Source organism: Pan paniscus, chromosome 1 (genome assembly GCF_029289425.2).
Source record: "Pan paniscus chromosome 1, NHGRI_mPanPan1-v2.0_pri, whole genome shotgun sequence".
NCBI lineage: Eukaryota > Metazoa > Chordata > Mammalia > Primates > Hominidae > Pan > Pan paniscus.
Window position 1 is genome coordinate 215,199,335 of NC_073249.2, and position 9,751 is coordinate 215,209,085.

Below are 9,751 nucleotides of genomic sequence, written 5' to 3' on the forward strand. Positions count from 1 at the left end.
ACCACTGCACCTGGCTAATTTTTGCTGTCTTAGTAGAGGCAGGGTTTTACCATGTTGGCCAGGCTCATCTTGAACTCCTGATCTCAGATGATCCACCTGCCTTGGCCTCACAAAATGCTCAGATTACAGGTGTGAGTCACTGCACCCTGCCAAAGTGGTTCAGTTTGAATATGTGTAAGAGGTGTGCATTGGAAACGTCTATCTTGCGAGTGATGCATAACAGTGTCACATAGCTTTCAAAGCTTCTCACTGAAATTTTCAATAATAAGGCTGGGGAGGAGGCTCACACCTATAATCCCAGTATGTTGGGAGGCCAAGGGGGGTGGATTGCTTGAGACTAGGAGTTCAAGAGCAGCTTGGACAACATAGCGAAATCCACTGTCTTTACAAAAAGTCAAAAAATAAAAGATGAGCTGGGTGTGGTGATGCATAACTGTGGTCCCAGCTACTTAGGAGGCTGTGGGGGAAGAATCCTTTGAGCTTGGAGGTCAAGGCTGCACTGAGCTATGATCGCACCACTACACTCCAGGCTGGGTGACAGAGCAAGACCCTGTCAGAAAGAGAGTGAGAGAGGGAGAGAGAGAAAGAAAGAGAATGAGAGAAGGGAGGCAGGGAAAGAAGACAAGAAAGAAAGAAGGGAGAGAGAGTGGGAAAGAAAGAAGAAGGAAGGGAGAGAGGGAAAGAAGGAAAGAAGAAAGAGAGAGAAAGAGAAAGCAAGCTTAAATAATGAAAAGAAAACAAATAGAACCTATTCTAGGGATGCTCCATGAATGTTCCCAACAAGCTTATTTGTAGGAACTGAAAATGTGGGCATGTAGGCTTGTGACACTCCCATTCCCATTGTTTTAGAACCTTGAGTAATTAGTAATTTCCCCCAATGGTAGGAGGGGTTCGCTTTCAGGTTCCTCCACACTCACTAGTCACTGGATGGAACACTGTATAGAAAGGAAGGGCTAGTGGTGGCCCTGCTTCCTCACTGCTTGGGAGACGCTCATGCTGATGCAGCAGAAGCAGAATGCTGGCTTAATGGCCACTGAGTACAGAGTAGAATTGGAGTAAACTGAGGGCTCTTTCACCATTGCCAGAGCAGTGACTTTTGCCATAGGAGAAGATGAGATTGCATGGGCTTGTCCTGAGAGTGATGCCTTTTCTCTGGGTTTGTCCTCTGGAAGTTTTCCCTGCAGATTCATGAAGATGAGCATCCGGACTCCACCCAGACTCCTGGAGCTTGCGGGGCGGAGCCTGCTGAAGGACCAAGCCTTGGCCATCTCCACCCTGCAGGAGCTGCCCATGGAACTTTTCCCCCCACTGTTCATGGAGGCCTTCAGCAGGAGACGCTGTGAGGCCCTGAAGCTGATGGTGCAGGCCTGGCCTTTCCGCCGCCTCCCTCTGAGGCCTCTGATAAAGATGCCTTGTCTGGAGGCATTCCAAGCTGTGCTGGATGGGTTTGATGCACTGCTTACCCAAGGGGTTCATCCCAGGTGAGGTGGCCCAGGTGGGCTGGTGGGGAGGGCCCAGGTGTCCAACAGAAGGAACAGCTGGGTCATGAGAAGTGAGGAGGCCCAAGGGGGGATGGTGGTGGTGAGGAAGCTGAGAGGACTTGGTCATTCACCAACTCCTCAGGGAAAGCACTGCTCACCATGCAAGGTCCATGGAGGTAACAGGAACCTCTCCTCTAATGGCACTGAAAGGCACCATGAAAAGTGAGAACTGGGCCAGGCACGGTGGCTCACAATGTAATCCCAGCACATTGGGAGGCTGAGGTCAAGAGTTGGAGGCCAGCCTGTCCAACATGGCAAACCCCAACTCTACTAAAAATACTAAAATTAGCTGGGCATGGTGGTGGGTTCCTGTAATCCCAGCTACTTGTGAGGTTGAGGCAGGAGAATCATTTGAACCCGGGAAGCAGAGGTTGCAGTGAGGTGACCTCACACCACTGCACTCCAGCCTGGGCGACAGAGGGAGACTTGGTCTCAAAAAAAAAAAAAAAAATGTGGAAGTGGGCAGGATCCAAGGGGAAAACAGGGTGAAGAAAAGTCAGAGAGAGGGACAAGAAGCAGGGAGGGGAGGAGCTGCTATCCAGGATGTGGAGTTAAAGTTCAGAAATGAGTTCTGAAATTCTCAGTCTCACCTCTATTTTCCCACAGGAGATGGAAACTTCAAGTGCTGGATTTACAGGATGTCTGTGAGAACTTCTGGATGGTTTGGTCTGAAGCTATGGCCCATGGGTGCTTCCTCAATGCCAAGAGGAACAAAAAACCAGTGCAGGACTGTCCAAGGATGAGAGGACAGCAGCCCTTGACTGTGTTCGTAGAACTTTGGCTCAAGAACAGGACTCTGGATGAATACCTCACCTACCTCCTTCTATGGGTCAAGCAGAGGAAAGATTTACTACACCTGTGCTGTAAGAAGCTGAAAATTTTGGGAATGCCCTTCCACAATATCAGAAGCATCCTGAAAATGGTGAACCTAGACTGTATCCAGGAGGTGGAAGTGAATTGCAAGTGGATACTGCCCATCCTGACACAGTTTACCCCATACCTGGGCCACATGAGGAATCTTCAGAAGCTCGTTCTCTCCCACATGGATGTCTCTTGCTACGTTTCCCCAGAGCAGAAGAAGGAGATTGTTACCCAGTTCACCACTCAGTTCCTCAAGCTGCACTGCCTCCAAAAGCTTTATATGAACTCTGTTTCTTTCCTCGAAGGCCACCTGGACCAGCTGCTCAGGTGAGGGAGGGTGATGAGCTTTCTCTGCAGACCACAGCAGAGCCTGTTACACTAAACACTAGTGGGCCTCTACTGTGAGCCAGCCTATGAGGATGAAACAGTGAAGGGGACACTAGAATGTCTATGCATTGTCCTGTTGGCGGCCCTGTCTTGAAATGGGTATCACGCAACCCTCCCAATAGATGCAGAGGGATCAGCTAGGGGAGATGCTATAGAGAGGCTGCCATGCTAGGAAGCTAGCTACTGGGGGGTTCAGATCTAGTGAGGGTGCCTTTCTGAATTCTTCCTGAGGACGTGTGTCTAAGTTAAGATGATGAAAAATAGGCCAGGGGCGCTGGCTCATGCCTGTAATCCTAGCACTTTGGGAGTCCGAGGCAAGAGGATAGCTTGAGCCTAGGAGTTTAAGACCAGTCTGGGTAACATCCCAAGACCCCTGTCAGAAATGAATAAATAAAAGTAAAAACAAACAAGATAACTTTTTTTTTCTGAGATGGATTTTCACTTTGATGGTCCAGGCTAGAGTGCAGTTGTGACATCTCAGCTCGCAGCAACTTCTGCCTCCCAGGTTCAGGCGATTCTCCTGCCTCAGCTTCCTGAGTACCTGGGATTACAGGCATGGGCCACCACACCTGGCTAATTTTTATATTTTAAGTAGAGACAGGGTTTCACCATGTTGGCCAGGTTATTCTCCAACTCCTGACTTCAGGTGATTCACCCACCTTGGACTCCCAAAGTGCTGGGATTATAGGCGAGAGCTACCACGCCCAGCCAACAAGATAATTTTTAAGAAGATGATGGGAAGTAGGGAAGTGAAGTGGGCACTGAAGAGGGGAATGCTCAGCAAACCTGCACATGTCAGAAAATCAGCTTTGTGCCCCACAGTTTGGTGAACATGAATGATCCCATCTCTAATTCCCTGTTGTAAAAGTTTCTTTTGAGCTCCAGGTAAATTAATTACCTAGGAAATGTATGATTCTGAAACAGAGGGTCAGGGAGCAGGCACAAAGAATGGTGAAAGTGATAGATGGTTTGCTGATGATACAGGCGTGTCAGGGACGCCTGCAGCCTGCCCACCCCAGCTGATGTTGCAGGATCCTGTCTGGGTTTGTCCTTTATGCCTGAATCTCCACTGGGCTCCTGTAGCCCAGAGATGTGGTTTTCTGCCTGACAGATGAGGAAAGGGAGCTTCAGGGATTCTGAGAACTTGATCCATTCCTATAAATGACGGTGAAATGACTCAGCCTCAAATGGAATTATTTTTTCTCTTTTTTTTTTTTTTAAATACAGAGTCTCGCTCTGTCACCCAGGCTGGAGTGTAGTGGCATGATCTCTGCTCACTGCAACCTACACCTCCTGGGTTCAAGCAATTATCCTGCCTCAGCTTCACAAGTAGCTGGAATTGCAGGCGCCTGCCACAACACCTGGCTAATTTTTGGATTTTTGGCGGAGAGGAGGTTTTGCCATGATCAGCAGGCTGGTCTCAAACTCCTGATCTCAAGGAATCCACCTGTCTCAGCCTCCCAAAGTTCTGGGATTACAGGTGTGAGTTACTGCGCCAGGCCTAAAGTGGAATTGACCTCAGTGGCAAAGGTCTTCATCACGCTGCTTCCTAAGTGTTGACCATCAGACAATCAGAATGACCCTGGGCTTGGGTAAAATGGTCTCCATCCATTACCTTGAAGTCATTCCCCACCACCCTCCACTCACCCCTATGATTCCCCAGAATTAACTTCTTGCTCTCTCTCCGCAGCTGTCTGAAGACCTCGTTAAAGATCCTCGCAATAACTAACTGTGCGCTTTTGGAATCAGACTTGAAGCATCTATCCCAGTGCCCGAGCATCAGTCAACTAAAGACCCTGGACCTGAATGGCATCAGACTGACCAATTACAGTCTTGTGCCTCTCCAAATTCTCCTAGAAAAAGTTGCAGCCACCCTTGAGTACCTGGATTTAGATGACTGTGGCATCGTAGACTCCCAAGTCAACACCATCCTGCCTGCCTTGAGCCACTGCTTTGAGCTCAACACCTTCAGCTTCTGTGGAAATCCCATCTGCATGGCAACCCTGGAGAACCTGCTGAGCCACACAATCATACTCAGAAAGTTATGCCTGGAGCTGTATCCTGCCCCGCGGGAGAGTTATGATGCTGATGGTACTCTCTGCTGGAGCAGATTTGCCCAACTTAGGGCTGAGCTGATGAAGAGAGTGAGGGACTTAAGGCACCCCAAGAGGATCTTGTTCTGTACTGACTACTGCCCTGACTGTGGCGACAGGTCATTTTATGACCTGGAGGCAGATCAATGCTGCTGTTGAATGCCTGCCTATTTTGGTGGATATGTCAAACGCTTTCTTCTGGACACTTGGAAACTAAAACCTAGGTCTTAGGTACATCCTATAGGGAGCACGGAACCCATCGTTTCACACATGGGCTCTGAAAGTGGGAAAGGAAAGCTGATCAAGCAGGGGCCGGACTTGCGGGAAATGCTGCCATGGATTCGATGGGACTTTGGGGACCTGTGTCCTGTAGAGTCGAAAATGAGAATCTGAATGTCTAGAGTGGAGGCTTGAGAATACTTGAGGGAGTTACTCTTGCATGCATGGTTGTAAAGAAACAATCAGAAATAAAGGAAAACTGAGCAGAATCTGTCTGGTGCCCTGTATTATTAAGTAACCTGTTTTCCAGTTTAAGCCTCAGGAATCTTCAGTTATTGATGGAAAAACAAAAGGCACTGACTGAGTTGTCCAATCAATAAGATGCAGCCCAAGAAAATCAAGGCATTTAAATGAAATTTGGTTATTGTAATCAGTTTCCTCCCATTCTTTTATTTGAGACAGAGTTTCACTCTTGTTGCCCAGCCTGGAGTTTAGAGTGCAATGGTGCCATCTCAGCTGACTGCAACCTCCACCTGGGGTTTAAATGATTCTCCTGCCTCAGCCTCCCAAGTAGCTGGGATTACAGACATGCACCACCATGCCCAGCTAATTTTTGTATGTTTAGTAGCGACAGGGTTTCCTCACTATGTTGGTCAGGCTGGTCTCAAACTCCTGACTTTGGGTGATTCACGCAAGTAGGCCTACCAAAGTGCTGGGATTACAGGTGTGAGCCACTGTGTCAGGCTTTTTTGTTTTGTTTTGTTTTTTAGAGGTCTCCTGTCACTCAGGCTAGAGTGCGGTGGCACAATCATAGCTCACTGTAGCCTCAATTTCCTGGGTTCAAGTGATCCTCCCATCTCAGCCTCCTGAGGAGCTAGGACTACAGGCGTGTGAGCCACCACGCCTGTATGCTTGTTTTTTTAAGTGTTGACAAGGTCTCGCTGTCTTGCCCAGCCTGATCTGGAACTCCTGAGCTTGTGATTCTCCTGCCTTGGCCTCCCAAAATGCAGGGAGTATAGGCGTGGACCACCACGCTTGGCTTGGCCTCCTCCAGTTCTTCACTTCTTTAGATGTCTGTTAATTCCTTGTTAGTTTCTGTGGCTGTTCAGTGGGTTAATACACACTAGGTGGACACCAAGGGCCTGGAACGTTACTGGGCAAGAACAGTGAGCCAATCCACACGGAAAGCACCTTCTTCTCAGGGTCTTTCACCGCTAGCCAGATGCCGAGACCCTGCCCACTCCCTGTGAGTCTCCACATGCTTCCAGAAGCCTTAGTTGGTGGACGTCAGCTTCACTGCACAAGGAGCCACTCTCTTCTCGCTGCCCTGGAAGGGGATGTCCATATTGTGTATTAGCTGGAGCCTCTGGGCAGCACCAACCCTTGCTTTTTCCCCTGATGACTAGCAGCCCTTCTTGAATTAAACTGGTTGTAGCCAGTAAAGACAGCCACATTCCCTTTAAGTAAAATACTAAAACTATACAGGTATGTAACACTTTTTAAATATTTCCATCTGACATTTTAAAAAGTTACTTCTTATTAGGGAGCTAGGTCAGATCGATGAGAGATTTTCTCATAACAACTCCCCTCTCTCCCTATCAAGGAAGAGACTAGTGCAGGGTGTTCTGGAATCTCACATCATGAAAGGGTGGATAACAATCAAGTGCCTGTGGGTGATGAGTGACCTTCCCAGTGCTGAGGAAGCCTGCATAATGGGCACCCAAGTGAAGGATCCTGCTGAGGATTCAGGGGCTGGTATTGCTGTCAGGGATCTTAGCCAAGAGCCTCAGGTCCCTGTAAAATGAGGATGATGATGTCCAACAGCTTATAGGACCCTGGAAGGATCCAATGAGATGGTTCATGTTTAGGGCTTGGCATGGGGACTGGCATACAGTTAGATGAATACATCTTGTTCTTTTTTCTCTTCTCAGCAGAAGTCCCAGCAATTTTCATCTTTCAATCTCACCTCCTTTTCCTGATAACAGGGAGGCAACAAGAACCCAGGGCATGCAATGGGGCTCATCTTCTACCCTCTGCCACAACTTCATCATGACTCCCCCAAACAGCAGAGCCCCAGGAGCCAGCAGGGGGCAGGGTGGGCATTTCTGGACTGGATTCATTCCTAAGAAGAGTAAAATGTCCAATCCATAGGTCTCGGGTGCCATCTGCTGGTAGATCAGACCAGATGGTGTAATTTAATGTTGCAAGGATTATATTCTACGGTATTTTTTAAAATTTACTATTATGAGCCAGGAGCGGTGGCTCATGTCTGTAATCCCAGCACTTTGGGAGGCTGAGGCTATTGTCATGGCCAGGCTTGGTGTCTCACACCTGTAATCCCAGCATTTTGGGAGGCTGAGGTGGGCAGATCGCTTCAGGTCAGGATTTTGAGACCAGGCTGGCCAACATGGTGAAACCCCATCTCTACTCAAAATACAAAAAAATTGCTGGGCGTGGTGGCATTCGCCTGTAATCCCAGGTATTCAGGAGACTGAGGCAGGACAATCGCTTGAACCCGGGAGGCGAAGGTTGCAGTGAGCTGTGATCGCACCAGTGCACTCCAGCCTGGGCGACAGAGCAAGAAAAGAAAATTTACTATAATGTAAATACTAGTTGAGTATAAATATTTGTGTTGTAATTTACATATATGAAAGATATAAAACTTTTAAAGAATGCAATGTGATATTTTAAGAATGGTTAATGGCCAGGCGTGGTGACTCATGCCTGTAATCCCAGCACTTTGGCAGGCCGAGGCAGGCAGATCACGAGGTCAGGAATTTGAGACCAGCCTGGCCAATGTGGTAAAAACCCGTCTCTACTAAAAATACAAAAAATTAGCCTGGGGTGGTGACAGGCCCCTGTAATCCCAGATAGTCAGGAGGCTGAGGCAAGAGAATCTCTTGAACCCAGGAGCAAATGCTGTTGACCGTGTGTTGCATGGAAATGTTTGTCATGCGTATAGCCACTAAATTGCTAACTTGGGGACGTCAACATTAGCTCACTACCAATAATATAAATAAATTGGATTATGGAAAAAATTGCCTTTGTGATACCATATCCATGTGTGTCATGAGAGTCCAGCAATTGGGCCGGTGTGGTGGCTCACGTCTGTAATTCCAGCACTTTGGGAGACTGAGGTGCATGGATCACTTCAGGTCAGGAGTTCGAGACCAGTCTGGGCAGCATGGTGAAACTCTGTATCTATTAAAAACACAAAAATTCCCACCTATGAGTGAGAACATGTGGTGTTTGTTTTTTTGTCCTTGTGATAGGATGGGAATTGAACAATGAGAACACATGGACACAGGAAGAGGAACATCACACCCTGGGGCCTGTTGTGTGGGGAGTGGGGAGGGATAGCATTTGGAGAGATACCTAACGTTGAATGACAAGTTACTGGGTGCAGCACACCAACATGGCACATGTATACATGTGTAACTAACCTGCACGTTGTGCACATGTACCCTAAAACTTAAAGTATAATAAAAACAAATACAAAAATTAACTGGGCATGGTGGCAGGTATCATCCCAACTACTGGGGAGGCCGAGGGAGGAGAATTGCTTGAACCCAGGAGGTGGAGGTTACAGTGATCAAAGATCATGCCACTGCACTCCAGCCTGGGCAACAGAGCGAGATGCCATATCAAAAAAAAAAAAAAAAAAAAAAAAAAAAAGAGAGACAGAAAAGAAAACAAAACAAAAGAAAGTCCAGCATGGTAAAAGGTACATAGAGGTACATGTGGGTGAGCTTCCTCGTTTTTCATTCTTTTTCCCTTCTCTGGACAGAATTCTCAATGAAAAACATTCCAAAAACACAGAGCAAGTGTCTTCTATAATCTTCCCTTTTTTTGAGACTTCTCTTCACAGTGTATGTGCTAGTGTCTTCCAGACTTTTGTGTGACACGCTATACAGAACATCAGATCAAATGGGCACATCCCTAATACGTGGTTACTCGCCAGATCTGGACTCACTTTGCAGGGTGCTGGGACCTCTCCGAGAATCAAGCAGTAGCTCCAGGAGCCAGGGCTTTGGGTCTCTTCTGTGCATCTTAAGGAGTTTTATTGACTTTTCTCACCATGACCCCCTTCTCAATTACCAACTTCCAATCCAAAAATGACATCCAACTGGATCCTGAACTTCCACCCAGTTAACGGTGATTGAGTTTTCAACTTTCTTCTTATTAAGTGATTAAATTAGATATGGACTTATGAAAGTGAAAGAATTAATAACAGGGTGAAGGACTAAAACTCATTTATTCACTTATTCCATAAATATTGGTAAAGTTTGACTAATATGTGACCTTCATAGTGATACAGGGAAGGGTTTAATCTGTTTCAGACATTAGAAATACATATATATATATATGGTATCTTTATTGGAGAACCTTTGGCCACATCAAAAGTATCAAAACTTTTCAGAGTTAAAACAGCTTTAAGAAGACAGTGATGTCATCCCTAAAAACACAATAAAAATCTCAGTGTATCCACTGGTCACCTGGGTTTTGTGCTACCTAACATGGTAGATCATATGCCCATTCAGGTGGAAGACAGGAACTACTGAGGGTGTAATTTATCTCAAGGTTAAGGTCAAGGCATCACTGAAAGAAATCAGGCCTAAATTACAAAGTGAGGTTGGGGCTGGGCTGGAC

General features: G+C 47.0%; 1 protein-coding gene across 1 annotated transcript; it reads left to right on the forward strand.

Moving 5' to 3' along the window:
- Window positions 1-1,070: 1,070 nt before the first annotated feature.
- LOC117978274 (PRAME family member 15-like) lies at window positions 1,071-5,041 on the forward strand. Its single transcript, XM_034951114.3, has 3 exons — window positions 1,071-1,481; window positions 2,148-2,729; window positions 4,480-5,041. Exons 1-3 carry the CDS (start codon window positions 1,189-1,191, stop codon window positions 5,039-5,041), a joined length of 1,437 nt encoding a protein of 478 aa, XP_034807005.3. The 5' UTR covers window positions 1,071-1,188.
- Window positions 5,042-9,751: the final 4,710 nt, after the last annotated feature.

Excerpts from the sequence above, each read along its gene's own strand:
- LOC117978274 (XM_034951114.3), top strand. The coding sequence starts at position 1,189 with ATGAAGATGAGCATCCGGACTCCACCCAGACTCCTGGAGCTTGCGGGG. Across the intron at positions 1,482-2,147 it reads ACCCAAGGGGTTCATCCCAG|GAGATGGAAACTTCAAGTGC; the intron begins GTGAGGTGGCCC and ends ATTTTCCCACAG. Across the intron at positions 2,730-4,479 it reads CACCTGGACCAGCTGCTCAG|CTGTCTGAAGACCTCGTTAA; the intron begins GTGAGGGAGGGT and ends CTCTCTCCGCAG.